The sequence below is a fragment of the Sarcophilus harrisii genome, chromosome 3 (genome assembly GCF_902635505.1).
Source record: "Sarcophilus harrisii chromosome 3, mSarHar1.11, whole genome shotgun sequence".
In the NCBI taxonomy this organism is placed as follows: domain Eukaryota; kingdom Metazoa; phylum Chordata; class Mammalia; order Dasyuromorphia; family Dasyuridae; genus Sarcophilus; species Sarcophilus harrisii.
In genome coordinates, this window is record NC_045428.1 from 215,512,636 (window position 1) to 215,533,079 (window position 20,444).

General features: G+C 35.4%; 1 protein-coding gene across 1 annotated transcript in view; it reads left to right on the forward strand.

The window, feature by feature from the left end:
* The window catches only part of DHRSX (dehydrogenase/reductase X-linked), a 126,832-nt gene that overhangs the window by 44,250 nt on the left and 62,138 nt on the right, over positions 1–20,444 (forward strand). The window contains exon 3 of the mRNA XM_031959054.1: positions 16,237–16,444. Within this exon, the coding sequence (XP_031814914.1) occupies positions 16,237–16,444 (208 nt within the window). The remainder of the gene's footprint in view (positions 1–16,236; positions 16,445–20,444) is intronic.

Here is a 20,444-nt window from a genome sequence, read left to right on the forward strand (position 1 = left end):
TGGAACTCCTTTTCTGAAAATGGATGGTCTGGGAAGAGCCTACCTGATAGTGTGGTCTCTGGAGATGACTGAGGACTTCCATTGTGAAATGTAGTCTAGGAATGGAAGGAGCTTCCAGGGTGAAGAGGTTTTTGTGGCGTGGCTGAGAAAGTTCTTTAGAGATGAGGTTTTGTTTTTAGGCTTGTTAACCTTAAATCACTATACAATTTAAATTATTATATAAAGCTTTTTTATTTTTCCTGAGACAATTGGAGTTAATTGATTTGCCCATGGTCTCACAGCTAGGATATGTTAAGTGTCTGAGGTCAGATTTGAACTCAGATCCTCCTGACTTCAGGGCTGGTGCTCTATCCATTGATCCACCTCCCTTCCCCTATCATATGTAGTTTTTAACGGTAATTTTATTATACTAGAGTTGTATCACTGTGTAGAAAAAGCTTTATTATCTTTAATACAAACTGTCATGGCCAGTTCTTATGTCCTGGACGATTATTTCATACCCCACCATATTTAATTAATGCAGGTAAGAATTCAAAGGACAAGAACTGAAATATCTTCAAATTTGTAATGTGCCCATTAATTCTTTAGTCATTTATTTAAAAATGATTTCTTAAATGAATAAAAATAGCTATGTAATTTTCCTTTTCCATTCACTTTTTAAATCTAATTTTGTAAGTAGATTAAAAAAAAAGAACTTCAATTTTTATCCCCAATTGTATTTGAGATTATTTCTTGAAATATTATGGCAAGACATATAAGAATATTGGAGCTTCAATGTAAATGGTTATTTATTTTCATGGGTTTTGTCTTGCCTTTTGCCATTAATTAAAAATTCAATGAATTTAAAATGTAATTTTAAGAACCTGAGGCCATTTGGATAAGGCATTAATTTCATTTAACTCCTCATTAATTAGGAGACTGCTGTTTCTTGCCATCTCCCCACCTCACTTAATGACTTTGGGATGGCTCATTTGTTGTTATACACCTTTTTTTTTTTCTTTAAACTAGCTTCAGCACAAATTCCCTTTGTCAATTCTAATATTTTTAATAGATATAGCAGATCATCTTTGGTCCCATCCTTTCTTTTTTAGCCTCAATGTAATACTTTTATTATAATTCTCTTTGTTCTCTAGTCCCTTATTATGCCAAATGGGGAAATTTTATTAGTGTGGTTTTCATTTGTAATACTTTTAAGACACTCAGCACTTTATTCTACACATTGCACCTTGCTTATATTCATATAATAAGTCTTTCATTATTGAAAAACAAGTCCATTTTAGCATTATTTTAAATAAAGTCTTCTGAGAGATCAATTAGATTGTTAATCCTGAACATGTTTTATGAACTTTCTTGGTAACCTTGCCCACATTCCCTTTCACTCAATCTCTTTGAAATTTTTCCTTTCAAATTATGCTAAATAACTTTGATAGTTGAATCCCCTAATTTATGGCAAGTTATTGCTTCCCTATTGTGTCTTTTAGTGTATACATATAAATAGTATATACATATGATTATGCATAAATATAAAATATACACATAAGATATATATGTGTGTGTGTATTTTTTATTTTGTGGATATACATAATATGTTGTGTGTATTATATTTATATATATATGTGTGATGTACATGTATGCAGGTAGTGTTTATAGATACATGTATATAAATGTATAAAGATTATTTAGAGATATAGGTGATTTAGAGATATAGATTAGATATTGGGATACAAATAGAAATAATGTAGATAGAGATGACATAAAGTGGTATATTATTGTTCATTCATTTCAATCATATGTTATTCTTTTGACCTCATTTGGGTTTCTATTTTGACAAAGATACTATAATGGTTTGCCATTCTCTTTTCCATCTTATTCTACAGATGAAGAAATGGATGAAAACAGGGTTAAGTAGCTTGTCCAGGATCATTCAGCTAGTCAGTGTCTGAGGTCATGTTTGAACTCATATCTTCCTAATTCCAAGACTAGTGTTCTATCCATTGTGCAACCTAGGTACCACAGGTGATACAGAAATAGATATGGATGACATAGGTATAGTTATACATGACATAGAGACAGACAAATTAGACATAGCTATAGATGTTAGAGATATATAAAGGCCAGACCTATAATTTCAATATTAAGGTGAATACTTAGTAAGAAAAGTTCCTCTTCCAATGTAAACAACTGATTTGAAATTTCAAGTCTTTAAGAATTGGCTGAAACAAGATGTTTAGTAACCCCAGAATCACATGGACAATATATGTAGTATATGTCAGAGACAGAGCATATACATAGATTGTCCTAATCTGAGGTCAGCTGTGTATTTTGTCACAGTGCCTCTCTATTTAACATATAACCCAATAAAATCTGCCTTCTACTTTTTTTATATTTACCTGTTTACAGCAAGCTGTTATTGTCCTTTAGTTGATGAAAGATGGAATTAATTGACTTGAATATATTCTTTTGATAAAAAGAAGAAAAAAAATCATACCTTCAACAAATTGAAGAAACTTAGGCTCCGAGTTCTACAAAAACATCTATTAGGGTCTTCAATTTACATACATGCAGAGCTCCCTGAAACAAGTCTATAACATCCTCTTGCCAAAAACTCTATAGGGATCCCTTCCCTTATTCTCTGTTTACCAAATATATAAGAATAAACTTGGAGGAAAATGCTACACTGTACCAGGAAATAAATAAAGCTGCAAGGCATTTCTTTCAACTTTAATGGAACATAGCTATTGTGGTTTTTAAGCCTAAAAATTGGAAGAATCTTAGTCTAATGTTAGCATATGCAAAAGCTAACATTAGACTAAGATTCTTCCAATTTTTAGGCTTAAAATTTTTCATTATTTCGTTAAAAACCATAACATGATAGTGCTGTCATATGACAGTTTTAATAAAGAAGACAGAAGCGGATCACAAAATAACCTAAAGCTTCATGGATACTTTCTAGTTCTCCTCCCCTCCACCTCCCAAGATAAGGGCAGATCTAGGGCATTAGAACTTTAGTATATAAAATATGTAAACATTATTTTGGAAAATCCAAACTGTAAGCCCAGTTTAGGTCAATTATTATTTTGGTATCATAGAATCAAAACACTTAAGTGTTTTGTATATTCACCCAATAGAAATTAGGGAGAATCTTCAAGTCCTAGTTGTCAGTTTCTATCCTGATCAACATAGAAAAAAAGTAAAAATACTGACAAAAGGAGTATTTTAGTTTCAAAGAACGACCTTAAAACAATTTTTCAGTAAATCATCAAGTTTGGCTTTTTGTGATCATCAGTTTAGAATAATAGGGAAGAAAATGAACATATTTTCAATTTTTCTCCCTCAACCGGCACTTTCTGTCATTTGGATAGACCAAAACAATATAAAGCGTGGGTTCTTGTCTTTTTATTCGTTTATTTTTCATATCATAGACTCTTGAGATTAAGGGCAATATAGCACTAGGTTTTATAAGTATAAATATAACTGTATTATGTTGCAACAATATCCATGATTTTTATTCATTATTTATATCTATGATTTTTATTTGAATTCCATTTAAAGGAAATACTAAATTTCATTAAAGAATTAATGAAAATTAAGATTTATTTTTCCCATTTAAATTCATTAATCCAGAAAAATCTATCCGTGGACTTTTAAAGAATACATGTACCCTGAATCAAGAGACAGTTAACTGAGGAACAAATGGAGAAGAAATGTTCCTAGATAATGAACTGGTTAATTAATATCTATTGAATTCATAAGAAACAAGATGATCAATGCCTAATAATCAAGAATTAAGTAAGTCATGGAGCTTTGGGCTTTCCTCATCTCTAATATAGGGACAGAGAAGAACATGGGTTGTTGGTGGACAGAGCTCTGACTTTGGAATAAGGAGAATCTAAGTTTAAGACTTGTTTTTGACTCCTCCTAACTTTGTGAGCATGGTCAAGTTGTTTGATTTCTCAGTGCCTCAGGCAATTATCAAAAACTATATAACATACAGACAAATTTCTTATTCTACATGTCGAATTCCATATACTGGGGAAAATTATAGGTCTGAACTTAAAAAATAATAGCCAAGTTAATACAAAGTAAAGTAAGCAGAACCAGGAAAACAATATATACAGTGAGTACAATAAAGAAAATGGAAAGATCATCAACAAAAAAATTGAAAATAAATTTTGCAAAACTATAATGACCAAGGGTAGTTCCAAAGAAGATATGGGTAAAATAAAAATTCATTTTACTTCATTGAAGATGTAGAGGACTACAGATTGCAATATTGTATATAAATGTCATCTGCATCCAAAGAAAGACCTATGAAGACTGAATGTGGATCAAAGCATAGTATTTTCACTTTTTATAGTTGTTGGTTGTTTGATTGTTGTTTTTCTTTTGTGTTTTTTTCCCTTTTCATCTAATTTTTCTTGCACAGCATGACAAATATAGAAATATGTTAGAACATTGCTTGGGGAAGGTGAAGGGAGGAAGAAAGGGAGAAAAATTTGGAACACAAGGTTTTGCAAAGGTGAATGTTAAAAGCTATCTTTGCATGTATTTGGAAAAATAAAACTGTTAAAAAATTTTCTGAGGCTGAATTTGAACTCAAGTCTTCCTGACTTCAGACCCAGTGCTGTATCTATTGATCTACTATCAGTCTCCTTAGACTGAATAGTTCCTTAAAAATGAATTAGGGAAATGGCTAGCACAAAACTATGCTTTGTTTTCAGTTTTATTGTACATTTTTGAGGGGAATCAATCTGATGCCAGTGGAATGTGACGACCACACTAGCACCCAGGACACCCCAGAATCAGCCAGAGTCAGGATAACCAAAAGTCCTTATTCTTTATTCTTGGTCTTAGACTCAGGATAGAACAGGATGGAAGCAGAATCTCTGCAACTGCCTTCTCCGCGTCTACCACTGAAAGTGTGTACCTGGCTAGCTTTACTCCACCCCCTAGTCCCTCCTATAATCCTCTATACACCAATCATTGAACCAGTACAGATAGTGGAAAGGACCATTTTCCAAGCATATGCCCATAGAGTATTGGTCAAACAGTAGTTAGCCTCAAGCTCTCAGCAGTTCTGACCTCAGTCCATTGATTCCATACTTTCAGTCTTCTACATCTCCCACTTTCTTTTGTTTTAGAACACAGGTGGTCACGCCATCTCTGACTTCTCAGGATGGTGAGAGCCCCAAAAGGAGGTGATCACTCACTACCTGACTTCTCAGGAAAAGAGGTGAAAACACCAAAAAGGAGGTGATCACCCCCCCCCAGACTTCTCAGGAAGGGAGGTGAAAGCACTAAAAAGGAGATGATCACACCTTCCCTGACATCTCAGGAAAGGAGATGAAAAGCACCAAAGGGAAGTGGGGATTGCTAGTGGGTTTCTGGGTTGAAGACTCTTATTAGAAACAGCTATGCACAAACCCATCAGCATGGGAGGTATTTCATGAGCACATAGCAATAATGCACAGGCTATTAATGGTGACTCTCCCCACAGTCAGTACAGGCTCAATGTGGTGCAAAAGACATGAATTGTACATGCAAGTAGTGATATAACAAACAATATAAATCAAAATGGTATTATAAGAGATTTCCAGGAGTCCTACAAGGAGGATATGTAAACAACAGTCACACATACGCCTTCTTCAACAGCCAAGAGATAGTCCAAAACCAATCTGTTGTCCATTGCTTTACATGTCAGGGAACCCAATGATCCCTGCAAATTTTTCAAGTCCTACGACAATCTTATGTCTCAGAGAATCCAATGATTCCTGAGAGTTTTCAAGTCCTACAACAATCTTATCATGTCTCAGAGAATCCAATGATTCCTGAGGGTTTTGAGTCCAACAATTTTCAATGTCCATGAGTCAAATGCCATAACTGCCATGCTCTTTCAGTGGTGGGCACGGTCAGCAATGAAACCTTTCGATGTTTCTTGGGTCTTCTCCTTCGTTTCAAAGATCTGCTCTGTCTCCCTCTGATGGACAAGGCAAATATGGCTTGTTGGCACCCATCTGATTCCTGTAGAGATACAAGCAAACCCTTTCCCCCAAGCAGTTAGCCTATCTGGTCCCTTCCTTTCACCACTTTCTGGGTCTCTCCACATCACCTGGCGATTATCTAAAGATAGTGGAGCTGCTCGCACTGGACACTGCCCTTCCGGTGGGTTATAAAACCTGTCTGCTGAAGCCAGTGCATCTTTGTCAAAAATCAAGAAATTAATAATATAAAGAGCTAGATTTAGTTCTCTAGGGTTACCTGTGGCTCCCCCCTTCTTTTCTTTTTGGAGGAGCGTCTTAATGTCTGTTTCTCCTCTCTACTGTTGCCTGTCCTTGAGGATTAAAGGGTATGCCAGTGGTGTGTAAAATCTTATATTGTGCACAAAAGTGTGCAAAATGTTTAGCAGTATATGCAGGTCCATTGTCTGTTTTTATGGCTTGTGGCACACCCATAATGGCAAATGCTTGTATAAAGAATTCAGTGACCACTCTGGCTGTCTCTTTTGCTGCTGGTATTGCAAAAGTGAATCTTGAAAAAGTGGCTACCACAACATGGATAAAAGACAGATGACCAAAAGATTTATAATGGATCACATCCATTTGCCAAATTTCACTGGGTCTCAAACCACAAGGGTTTTTCCCTGGAGGCAGTGTAGGAGCGTGGAAAGGAAGGCAAGCCGTACAGGCTTTTACTATGCTCCTAGCTTTTTCTCCTGTTATTCCAAATTGCAAACGTAAAGCTCGAGCAGCCTGATGATATTTAAAATGAGATTCTTGGGCTTCCTGAAATAAAGGAGTATTGGCCAGCATAGTTAGAAGGCTATCTTTTGAATTACTATCAAAAAGTGGACCTGGAAGTTCACTATGAGAGTGGACATGCAAAATATAAATCTTACCTGGATGCTTTCTCACTTGTTCTTGAAGTTCCTTGAAAAGCTGATATATATTAGAGGCTACAAATTTTAATTGGACTCTGGCAATTCTTTGTACCACACCTACTGAATAGGCCGAATCAGATATTATATTTATTTCTCCTGGATAATAAGTAAGAGCTAGAATGATGGCGTACAATTCATTCTGCTGAATGGACTGAAAAGGAGTTCTGACTACTCTCTTTATAGTTAGATCATGAGAGTACACAGCACAAATATTATGTTTAGATGCATCTGTAAAGATAGTTGGTCCTATAAGAGGAACTTTAGAAACTTTTTCTTCAAGAATCCATCGCCAATTATGTAATAGTCTGGTTATCTTTAATGGAGACCCATGTGTAAAATTTGGAGCCATGGCTAATAAAATTTGCCACTCTGGAATGGTTTGACAGCATACATTAATTTGTGCATTAGTATGAAAGGTGTATATTTTGTCAGGTCTTATCCTAGATAATTGTACTGCTCGCCTAATGGCCTTTAATAAAATTCTAGCCACAAGCACTGGGTAAGGAGTAAAGCTTTGCTCTGGTTGTGCCGGGAGGTTCACCCACTCTATCACACAATCTCCTTGATGAAGGACTGCTGTGGGTGTCTCTTTTGTAGCAAAAACCAATATTTCCAAAGGTTTTTGAGTGACCCTTTCAACCACATTGGATAAAGCCAGTTCAACTTTTCTCAAAGTCTCTTGAGCTTCTTTTGTAAGCTGGCATGGTGAGTTTAAAGTATTGTCTCATCTTAAAATGTCATATAATGGTTGCAATTGATAGGTAGTCAAGCCTAACACTGAACGCGTCCATTGGATATCTCCTATCAATTTCTGAAAGTCATTTAAGGTGTTTAGCTTCTCTGTTATTAAGGACAGTTTTTGTACTGTAAGCACCTTAGGGTATACTTCATATCCTAAATATTGAAAAGGAGCATGTCTTTGAATTTTTTCTGGAGCTATGTACAATTTGTAGTATCTTAGTGTTTCCATGGTCTTTTATAGACATGCTTCTAACATTTGTTCCACAGGTGCACATCCCAATATATCATCTATGTAATGTAGTAACATAACTTTGGGAAATGCTTTTCTCACTGGAGTAAGAGCAGCTGCAACATACATTTGACACATAGTAGGGCTGTTTTTCATTCCCTGTGGCAAAACTGTCCATTCATATCTTTTATAAGGCTCAGCTAAGTTAACTCTGAGCACTAAAAAGGCAAATCTTTTCATATCCTCCTTATCTAGAGGGATAGAATAAAAACAATCCTTAATGTCTATAACCCAAAGAGGCCATTCTCTAGGCAATTGAGTAGGAGATGGAAGCCGAGGCTGAAGAGTTCCCATAGTTTCCATCTGTTCATTTACCTTTCCTAAATCAGTCAACGTCCTCTATTTTCCAGATTTCTTTTTTATAACAAATACTGGGGAATTCCAAGGACTTAGAGAAGGTTGTAAGTGTCCTTGGTCAAGTTGCTCCTGTATTATATCGAATAAGGCCTGAATTTTATCGCTACTTAAGGGCCACTGTTCTATCCACACTGGTGTATCAGTTTTCCATTAGGTAGGAACAGGTGAAAGTGTTAGCAGACCTTCAACAACAGCCCTCTGCCTAATAAACCGAGGTACTCATTTTTAATCCTAATTGTTGTAAAATGTCTCTTCCTCACAGATTGATGGGGATTTTTTCAACTATAAAGGGAGTAAAAACTCCTGTTTCACCTTCAAATATCCATCTCAAAGGGATAGCACTAACTTCAGCTGCTATTGATCCCCCTATGCCAGACATATAGGTGTCTGCCTTAATCTTTGGCCAGTGGCTGGGCCAGTTGGCACCTCTAATGACTGTATAATCTGCATCAGTGTCTATCAATCCTTCTAATGGTATGCCATTTATATAGATAGTGAGCATAGGTTGGTCAGCTGTCACAGCTGCTGTCCAGTATATTCCTGCATTTTTTTGCTTGGAGTCAGAATCTGGGCGACTATCACCAGATTTCTTATTAGGAGTCTGTATTAGTAAACCTGATGCTACTTCTTCTCCTGGTTGATAAGTCACACATCTACCTGTATTAGTGACTGGGATATTATCTACACATTCCCCAGTTTCCCACATCATTGTGTGGATGGACACTGTTTTGTAAGTACTCTCAGGAGGTGATATGGTCAAACCTACTGTACGTGGAGACAAGGGATCCATAGGCTGGAGAGGAACATCATCACCTTTCCAGGGGGTATCTCAGTTGTCCCAGCTGCATACAATTCTATTCTCCCCAATTATAATCCCTTTCTCTCATCAGATTGATTTCTGTCTGGTTGACTGTGTAATCTCCTTCTCCCATCATTTGGCTTCCTGGCTGATTGGTCATGTCTGGGTACTGGACTTCTAGGCACTCTCTGGGTGTACCATTGGCTGCCATCATGCCCCAAGTGTTTTTGTCTTGGGCCCTAGGGCTGGGGCTGGATCTTTTCCCAATATCTGCCCCATTGCAGCTAGAAAAGGTTACTAGTTTAGCCCTTAACAAAGTTAAGTTTCCTGTTTGTCTATTTATATACTCACCCTATTTCCTGGTCACCAGAGATTTCTTCAGTGATGTTAGGATCCTCAGTTCCCATGCTTGGGTGCCAAATGTGATGACCGCGCTAGCACCCAGGACACCCCAGAATCAACCAGAGTCAGGATAACCAAAAGTCCTTATTCTTTATTCTTGGTCTTAGACTCAGGATAGAACAGGATGGAAGCAGAATCTCTGCAACCACCTTCTCCTCGTCTACCACTGAAATTGTGTCCCTGGCTAGCTTTACTCTACCCCCTAGTCCCTCCTACAATCCTCTATACACCAATCATTGAGCCAGTACGGATAGTGGAAAGGACAATTTTCCAAGCATATGCCCATAGAGTATCGTCCAATCAGTAGTTAGCCTCAAGAGCTCAGCAGTTCTGACCTCAGTGCATTGATTCCATAGTTTCAGCCCTCTACAGTGGAATGATAAATTTTAAAATTTATTTGTATTTTTTCATATATAAACTGAAGTATAAAAGTGTATTTATGTTTTAAATAGTGGAATCCTCTCTTGGAAACTATGACTACCTATACTACTATATCATTATTAATATACACCTACCTGTATGTACATAAAATGAATTTAATGCTAGATAATGGGAATTGATGTTACTGAAAGTTCTCATAAGGATTTGTAAATTCCTGTAATGTAATTCATATTGTTTTTTGGACATCTTTCCTGGCTTTCAGTTAATAGTTGTAAAGACTTCAACTTTTACCCAATGTAAAGTGATATAGATGAATGAAGCAATTATGGGAAGTATAAAGAGAACATCAGTTGTGAAGGGTATGAAATTGAATTTTTAATAAGCGTAAAATAATGGAAAGTATATTGAATCTGTAACATGGAGATGAAAAGAGACATATTTGAGTTTGGACAGTAAACAATGCAATTAAACTTGATTAAATCATCAATAAAACTAACTTCAAACTAAATTTAAAACCAAGACATTTCTTAAAGATTACATGAAACAAGGTGATTAGGATTATGCCACAAATGTCTTCTGGTAGTTGTCCATTGATATATGTCAATAGGAAAATGGAATGAGGTAGATATCTATTCATCCATTTCCTTAAATTTAAGTGCCTTTTTAGACTGTCCTTGAAGACAAGGTTTATTTTTGCCTTTCTTTGCATCCTCAATGATTAGAACAATGCCTCATGATGCCTTAATAAATACTTATTGACCTGACATTCCCAATTTTGAAAAAAAATTATCACCTTGGTTAAAAACAAACAAAACAAAGCTGACTAATGACTTTAAGAAGTCATATTTAAAGTCACAGTTTGAGGACAACATATATGAATATGATGTTTATGCATCTGTACATATATTTGTATGTAATATAAAAAGGAATATATATGTGTATAAATAAAGCCTTATACTTAAAACCTTTACTGAGAATAAATCAATTGACACTGTGACCTGATGTCTGGTCTATAATAATAGTGCTTTGTTGTTTTCCTATGCAATAAATAATTCTTCGTTGTAAACAGCCTTGGACAACTGTTGGAATATTCACACGTTTTGGGAGATTTCAGGGTTTAGTATGAGATATCCGAATTCACACCTCCCTTGAAGCTCTCAGGGCCAGAGAGCGCTCTGGGAGAAACCCATAATCCCATTCTCTCAGAGGAGGAGTTAACCTTTGGGAAATGATATATAAGAAGTTGATAGTTCGGCTGAATTATATTGAAGAAGGGAGCTTTGGCCTGTTCAGCAGAAGCCCACAAGACCTCTTTCCGAGGCAAGAGAGATTCATTGCACCTTCCACCTTGGTGCTGACTGGAGGCTGAAGAAAGAAGCAGAAGCAAAGGATAAAGCTGCAAGAGCTCTTAGAAACAAGGAGAGAGAGTGAGACCTCTAAGAAAACTAACCGGGCTATATTGGAGACAATAAAAGATCAGAACTTTTAGCACCTGGCTGCATTTGGGTGATTATTACTCTTAACTGAAACTAAAGCTGCCTCCAGAAAACCTCCCAAAGAAACCTCTCTCCCAGAGAGAACCTTCATCTTATATTATAAAGAAGAAAAACACCACAAACAACAAATGTTTTCTCTGATCTCTGTATTTAATATATTCAGGAGTGAAGCTTTACATAATTTAAAAGGTCATTGGACCAAGAATCAGAAGCCTAGCTTTATATGTTAGTTATATGATTATGGGCAAGTCAGCTAATTTCTCTGAGTCTCGGTTTGTTTAAAAAAATGGAAGTAATACAGATTTCTCTGCCTATCTTACTAAGTTATTGTGAGACTTAAATAGGATAAGGTAGTTGCATTCTCTTTGAAAATTGTAAAGAGCAATTAGCCCACAAAGTGATAATATTATTTTATGTCAAGTAAGAACAAGATATGAATTAATCTGAGCTGTAGTTGAGCTCCAAATTTTTTTCTTGCAGTGATAATTTCATATGACAAGTACTCTAACTTCCCTTATTCTTCCCTACCTTAACTTTCCTAACCATTTAACAAAAGGAAGAGGATAAAAATCACCAAAAGGAGTCAACAATGTAAAAATAAAACCCCAAATTAGAAAGAATAAAAGAATTTTTGTCTTACTAATTCACTGGGGGGATATTAGGAAATCAACTCTGTTTGATCCTTGTCACCTCCAGAGTGAGAAGGTTATTTCCAGCTTGTATTTGATATAAAAATGTAATTTTAGCAAAATATATTGAATATCCTTTAGAGTTTGTTACACAGGGATTTTGAATATCTGTATTCATATTGCATGATGGTAAAAGTATTGATATTTTCCGTTTCTTTATTCACTTAGAATTCATTTGATCTCATCTGCCCATTCCATACAACTCTGTCTCATTTAAATCTAATTCATATAAAAGTCAAAAGCACTTCATTGTGTCATTGGTCCTCTTTGTAAACAAAGGATAAACAACAAAGCATATAATTTTATTTTATAGTAATTAAATTAAAAACCAGGAAGAGATTGTTTTTGTATTTTCATATATAGGTATGTAATATAGATAAAAACCAAATACAGGCAAATAGGGAATATTCAAAATCTGAAGTCAGGAAGGAAAAATAATAAATTCAAAGGTTAGGATATTCTTTACACTGCTGTGTCATTGAAGCCAGTAACAACATATGTAAATGATCACATATTTGAATTTCTGAAATCTTACTCAATGTTTGTTCATATTTATACCTATATCTGTCATTAAATATAGAATTTGTCTTAAGTTATTATCCTTTACAATAGAACAAATAAAACGGAACCCTAATTCATTAATTTGCTGATTTTTCTCCTCAAAAACAAGAACATGAAGCTGCTTGTATTCACACAAATAATGAAGAATATGTCCAGAAACCACCCACAAAGTATGAGGTGCATTTGGATCCAATCAGGTGAAGTGTAAATAATAAAGACAGGGCCTAAGATAAGTGCTTATAAATGCTGCTGGGTCACATGACCAATATGATGGAGGGTTACACATTTAATCTAATAATCTCAAATGTCTCCAAAATTGCTAAATTATGCATAAGGAGAATGCAATCTCGGCTGCCTTCAAAATCTAAGAGACCAAGAACCCTAATAAGATAATAATAGGATGACCGAACAGCAGAGAAGGCTGATTTCTAACCCCTGATGTGTTCATATAGCTATCCCTCACACTACCATCTATCACACCTGCCCAAGGTTTTCAGGGAAACTCAACTCTTAACTCCTCAGTGCCATGGAAAATCAAAAGACAGAAGCTTATCATAGCTGAGATATTAGCTGTACTCTGTGATGTAATAGAGCTCAGCCAGAGAACTGAGAAACAGATGGAAGAACTGGGCCATATGTGTAGCTGTGAGGTCCTCTTAGGAGAAGTGATATCTAGATGGACCATTTCTGTCCTGCCCAAAAATCACCTGGGGCAGAGACAAAAGCTGATGAAGTGCAAATTTCCCAGTGTGACAGAAGTTTTAAGACTTTCCTCTGGGAGAAAACACAATTTTATGAAAGTGGATAAATTGTTGATCTCAGTTTCTAAATTGGCAAGAAATGAGTATAAAAATATTTACTTTACCTCAGAAAGTTGCTGTAAGCATCAAATAAAATTATGCACGTTGTAAAAGTGGTATACAAGTGCCAGACACCATTATGTTGGTGATAATAATATTAATCTGTAAACATTTATTATACACCTGCTATGTGCTGGATACTGTTCTAAGTACTAGGGATACAATCATTTAGATAGTATTTTAAAGTTTACAAACTGCTTTCAGCCTCAGCTTTGCAGATATTATCTCATTTTATATTCACAACAACATTGGATGGCAGGTGCATTTTACAGAAGAGGAAACTGAGGTAGACAGATAAATAATTTGCCCGGGATTACAGAGCTAGTGTGTATCTGGGTAAAATTTGAATTCAGCTCTTTCTACATATCCAATGTTCTAGACACTGTATCAAAACCTAGGTAAATGGTAACTGAGATATGACTACAAAAGACTAGAAAATGCTATTACTAGATAACAAGGACATAAATGTGAGCCAGTTTGAGACAAAAGTAAAGAGCTGAGGCAATCTCCCATTTACTGTTTAAAAAATAACTTTCTAACTGGTGAATAAAAAGGCAGTGAATGATTTGAGGATTAAAGAGAATAAGTTAGAAAAATTCTGCATGTTTAAATATTTTCTTTCCTTGTGACATTTGATAGAAAAGAGGGCTTTTCTTATTTTCAGTGGTTGTCAAAAGATTCAGTAGGAGTTCCTAAAAACTAAATTTCTAAAATGAGGATACATGTTTTCATGAAGAGAACATTTGCCACAAGCCTTATGTTCCTTTACAAGGGTGATTTAGTCTGTCACCTAAAATATCCCAAAGCAGATATTAAACTAAAACTTAAGAGATGAAACAATTTTTAAATTTTGACACAGGAACATTTCCCCAAAATTCAAAGGTAATGGGAGAAATGGTATTTGTTACAAATAGGAACTTTTGGAGAAGGTAGCCCAAAATATTGGAAAGATTTTTTTTTTGGTTTATTATTAAGCAAATGATAGGGTAGTATCTCAGATACAAGAACTCCTTAATTTAGCAGTAGTTGCAGAAAGACATTTTCTTATGATTGGGTTTTAACAAAGACAATCCAAAAATGAACAGACCCTGAAGGAAACTGACATCTACTTGCCTCTCATCTTCATGCTCGTGAGTATATGAATTGTCTTCCTTTCAGCTACATAGTGGGAATCTTTTTAGCAATTCACCTTATATATTGTTGTTAATCAAGTCACAAGTTTTGGTAAAATTCTTTGATAATTTATTTAGGTTTCATAATAATAGATTATTTTATTCCTGGAAATTTAATGTTGTAAAATGATTGGTTTTAGTTTTATAAATAAGGACTTTTTCCCCTACCTCCTTTCTATGACTCTCCTACCCTATCTCAGCAGTCTTTCACTTGTATGAGAAGCTATATAAAATGGCTAACTGCTTATACACAAGGATTGGTTAAAAAAAATTGGAGCTGTTTTGCTCAGACATAGGAAAAGTTGGAAGAGAGCAAAGTCATTTTAGCTGCCTTTAAGTATTTGAAGAGCTGCCTTCCAGAAGAGCAATTAGATGCATTCTGCTTGTCCCAAGAAGGCTTAAGTATGTAGATACAATGAGTAGACACTGCAAAGAGGCAAGTTTACTATTTATCTAAGAAAAATTTTCATAACAATTAGTTATTCAGAAGTGAAGTGAAGTGTCTCTGGAAAGATGTTTCCCCAGCAATGGCATGTTCCAGCAAATAGTTTCATTGTTGTAAGGGAATTCTTTCTTTATGTATGAACTAGATTAGGTAACTTTTAAGGTAATGGTATTAGCATTGACCCTTTGTGAGTTCTGTATAAAATAGTGGGGGATTTTGCACTCATGTGGTGGTCAGGAAAAGTGATACTGGGAGACTCCAAACTTTAGAACTGTGCAACATGGGAAACACTCACAGAACTATTTGGCATGGCATGGCATGCCCTCAGAAGAGAAGGCACAGTGCTGTATGAGCAAAACAGGTGGAAGTAGCTCAGAAGAAATGCGAGATGTACAAAAGTAAAGTGTCCACCCAAAATGTTCCCAGGGACTGTTTGTGCCTGATTTGTGGTAGAGCATTCTGAGCTCATCTTAGTCCAATTAGCCGCAGTCGGACAGACTGACATAATGATGCCATTTTCAAGAACAGACAGCAACTACCATCCACCAACAGCATCCCAAGGTTGTTGGGAGAATAAAATTAGTTAATATTAATAAAAAGGGTGACTTCAGGTGGGTTGCTCAGTGAATAGAGCACCAGGCCATGAATCAAGAAGACCTGAGTTCAAATCTAGCCTCAGAAACTTGTTAGCTGTGTGACCTTAGGCAAATCACTTAGTCCTGTTTGCCTCAGTTTCCTGATCTGTAGAATGTTAGGAAAGAAAATGGTGAACCATGTCAATGTCTTTGCCAACAAAATACCAAATGGAGTCATGAAAAGTCAGAAAACTGACTGAAAACTCTTGAACAACAATAAACCTTAAAGTGCTATATAACTGTATGTATACATGCAAATATATATAATTACAAGTTAACTTTCAATTTAATCAGGAAACAATGTTTCTACCATGTAACAATTATTTTATGAAATAAATATCTCATTAACTGAGTGATGAAGCATCTGTTTAGGATGTGCTTTGGTTTTTTTGTACATTTTGGTGAAGTAATCAAGGTGACATGATCAGACCTTTTGAAATTTCCTCATGGTAACCTGTCTTTTCATTTGCAGGCATTGTTACTCACCTTGTGGAGCCTATGCCCAAAGCAAGCTTGCCCTGGTACTTTTCTCCTATCAACTACAGCGGCTCCTGGCAGCTGAAGGGAGTCACGTGACTGCCAATGTAGTAGACCCTGGAGTCGTGAACACTGATCTCTACAAGCATGTGTTTTGGCTTACAAAGCTGGTCAAGAGTTTGACCTCCTGGCTGTTGTTCAAGGTAGGTGGTTATTCATTTGATGGGGATAGATGTGTGTGTGTGTGTGTGTGTGTGTGTGTGTGTGTGTGTTGGCTATATATGATTATGCTTTGTGAATCTGGGAACCCAGTGCCTGGCATACAATTACAAAGGATGAAATTATGCATCTGGATAGTGTCCAGGTCCCAGAAATATATTGTATGATGTTTCCTGACATCAGATATCTTACTAGTGTTGCTGGCTGGTAAAAAATTGATACAGCAATATTCTGTGATAACAATAATAAACATAAAGGCAATTCCTAAATAATCCTTAGTGATGTTATCTAGATTTGACTCTGATTCAACTAAAGTAAAAAAAAATACATTAAACTACTTAATAATTCTAATAAGTCTTCCTTCTTTCTCAATGACTTCATAGCTTAGTAGCACTTTTATTTGAACTGCCCTTTATTGGCATTTGTCTTCTTTCTAGAGAACTATATCTCTAATATACTGAGGTGATGTAGTGAATTGAGTGTTGATTTTGGCATTAGGAAAACCTGGGTTCAAGTTGTGCCTCTAATAGATAATGGCTGAGTGATCCTGGGTAGTCACTTAGCCTGTTGGTGCTCAGACAATTCTCTGACATTGTAGGTTGGTGATGTATTACTAAACTGCACTGGTAAAGAGACTTTGCTTACAAGGAGTTCACTATGCCACTATATCACAAGTCTAGACCAAAAAATAAAAATAAAAATAAAAAATAAATTTCATGCACTAAAATTCCCTAGGAAGTGAGTAATGGAGTCAAGATGATTAGAAATTTAAACATTTCATGATCACTGTTCACATTTATCTAAGAGTATATTACCCCTCAAGTTGAAAAGGTGTGACAAAGAAATATATGTAATAATGTTTGTAAAAGTATCTTATAAACTTTCAACTTGTATCAGATATAAGGTATGAAGGTGACTTGAGAAAATGGATTAATCAGGAGCATTTAATAAATAGAGAAAGCCTCAAAGTATGAATACTGCTCATATGTATCCCATAGGCTATCATTTCTCCTCCTTCATTCTCTTGGCATTGAATCTGGAGAAATGAATAAAAAGACAAGAATGAAAAAGAATATATGCCTTCATATAAAATCATAGATTTAGAATAGAAATCATTTAGTCTTACTTCCATCCTCTCAGGTTCTTGGCATAGTGGCTGGCACATAGTTGGTGCTTAATAAATATTTTATTTATTCAATTTATAAATGAGGAAACAGAATGATTTGATGATTTGTCCAAGTTCACAACCAGTATTAAAACCTAAGTATTCCTCTCCCAACTCATAGTTCTTTCCTAATGATAATAAACAACAATGTTAATTACTTATAATATCCTTCCTTTTTTCCTTCTCATTCTTCACTGCATATCTGTGGTTGTTAGCATTAAAGAGAACTGCTCTGAAAGTCTGATAAGAGTAATTGAAATATTACATAAACCTGTTTCATATTTAACTGCAAGTCAAACCTTTTCAGTTCTCTTCAGAATGATCATTAATTGTGTCAGTGGCAGTAGTCTTGGCTTTCCCCATCGTTCTATTGGGTGTAGCATATGGGAAGAATTTATTAGCCTAATTCAACCCCTCTCTCAAACTGGATAGTAAAACATTTCCTGAAAAATGAGGGCAAGCAAAGCATTTTGCCAGAAAATCCAGGGCTAAAGTTACTAAAGCTGATAAGCTTAAATCATGAGGCATATGCTTCTTCTAGGGGGAAAAATAGTGAGTTTTTAATCTAAGAAGAGAATCTGGCTCACAGCCCAAAAGTTGATATTTTCCCTGTGATTCTCTGTAATCAGCCTGATAGGGAAATGTTTCGCTTCCCTTTTAGGTCGGAATCTTTCTGTTGGCTGACAGGTGGCAAAATCTCATGCTTAAAATATTGCTTCATTCGTCCCTTAAGGTTTCTTAGATACTCTTGATCCATGATCTCATCACTGTGTGTTCCTACAAGTACAGATCATGACTCATTCACACCTTCTCATCCTGTATGATTGCTGTCCACTTTTTGTTTGTTTGTTTTTACTTAACTTCTCTATAGAAAACTGAATCAATGTACTGGATGTTTTCCTCTGGTTGTTTTACTGTCTGGAGAGTACAAGTGGAACAATTGGGGATGACTGCTCATCTTGCAATTGATCCACTTCTTTGACTGATTTTTCCCAAACCATGATCTCACTGTGGCAGAGAATTTGTGAGCGTTCTCCTCTGCTAATTTAGACCAGCATCTTTTTTTGTAGCCAATAGTTTTAGAGTTGTATTTGTCAATGAGATATTAAGGGACTTAACCAGAGTCACACAACCAATATATATTAAAAGCTGGCTTTGAATCCAAACCTTCCCAATCTAAGACACAATGCCATTTATCTCAGCCTGCTTCTTCATCCTATCATAAAGGTTCCCTGTAATGATGTCTCCTCTGATGAAAGTTACCATTGTTAATCTATTGAAGCTTACTGACATTTGCTATGCATCTTTCTATGATTTTTGGGTCACCTATAATTGTGATTCTTCTGAGAATATGCTGTTCCATGATGTATTGTATCCTACCAGGATCCCCAACTGGTAGGTAAAAAAGAGGAGCTTTTGTAGCAATGAGCAGTGCAGTATGATTGAAAGTGCTTCATGGTAACATATTGAATTTATCATCTAAAAAAGTGAGCAGTGTGTAATAGGGATTTGGAGATTTATATACACTCATCTTTTTTATGTTCTACTACAGATATATGAATAAGCTAATTTATTTTCTTTTGGTATTTAAGAGCAGAATAAAGAAACAATTTTTTAAAAGAAAACAACTGTTGTATAATTTTGATATGCAACTTATCCAGATCCCCTCCTCCTATTAAACCATGGGCCCAACTGGATCACCTGGGTCACCTACCAAAGGTATAAACTGGTAGATTGCCTCAGCTGTCTTTCCCAAATGCACATCCTGAGTTGGGCAATTTTTCCCTCCGTAGGATTTAGAACAAAAAGAAACCTTAGAGATAATAAATTGAGGCTCAGAAAGGTCAAGTGATTTTGGTCAGATTATATTGGTATAAATTCTGTGTTCTTTCCATCATATTTTTTCCCATTCTCTTCGTTTTTTGAGTGTGAATTGTTAGATTTAATACCTTTAAGAAAATATCAAAGATCTTGTAGTTTTTTCAGAGTTCTAATAAATTGATACAAAGGGACCTGCAAAGGAAAATATTTTGGAGAATAGTAAAATCTTTTTTTTTTTTTTTTTTTTTTTTATGTACTGTGTTCAAGACATCCTTCTTGACAGTGGTGAGCACCCTAAAGTCTTGCCTTGTATGCCTTATGTGTTATTGATAGACTTAATGGATTATTTAACAAAGTCATCTCCGGAGTAGCTTCAGTCATGCAATCCTGTATTATTTTATCATATTTCAATATTCACATTTTTGGCCATCAGTTTCCTTATCTATAAAATGAGGTGGTTCAACCAGATTGCCTCCAAGATTCCTTTCAGCTCTAAATCTGTGATGCTATTTTAATGTACACAGATAACTCACAGTTTTTGAAGGCTATATCAGTACTGTGCAAGCTCTGATAGGACTTTGTTAGTTAAAAAAAAAAAAAGTTTGACTTGAACGTTAACTCTATCATCATCAATTCATCCATAAATCTTTTATCAAAGGATCTGACATACCAAGTTCAAGAAAGCCTCATGAACAAATTGTTCACAGCAGTTCCTTTTTTTTGGTCTTAACAGTTTATGAAGACCATTTACAACTAAGGGGTTGCAGTCTACAATAGTGTCATAAATATTCTCATTAGTAAAATTGCAGATTTTAAAAGTATTAGAGTATGTATGGTAGATACTCTCTTTAAAGAAAGTTTTTTCAGTACTTACAAGATCATAGATATAGAGCAGGAAATGACCTTCGAAATCATATACTCCAACTTCTTCATTTTTACAGATAAGAAATTGATGGCTAGAAAAGCTATGACTGGTTCAAGGTTACACGAGTAATAAA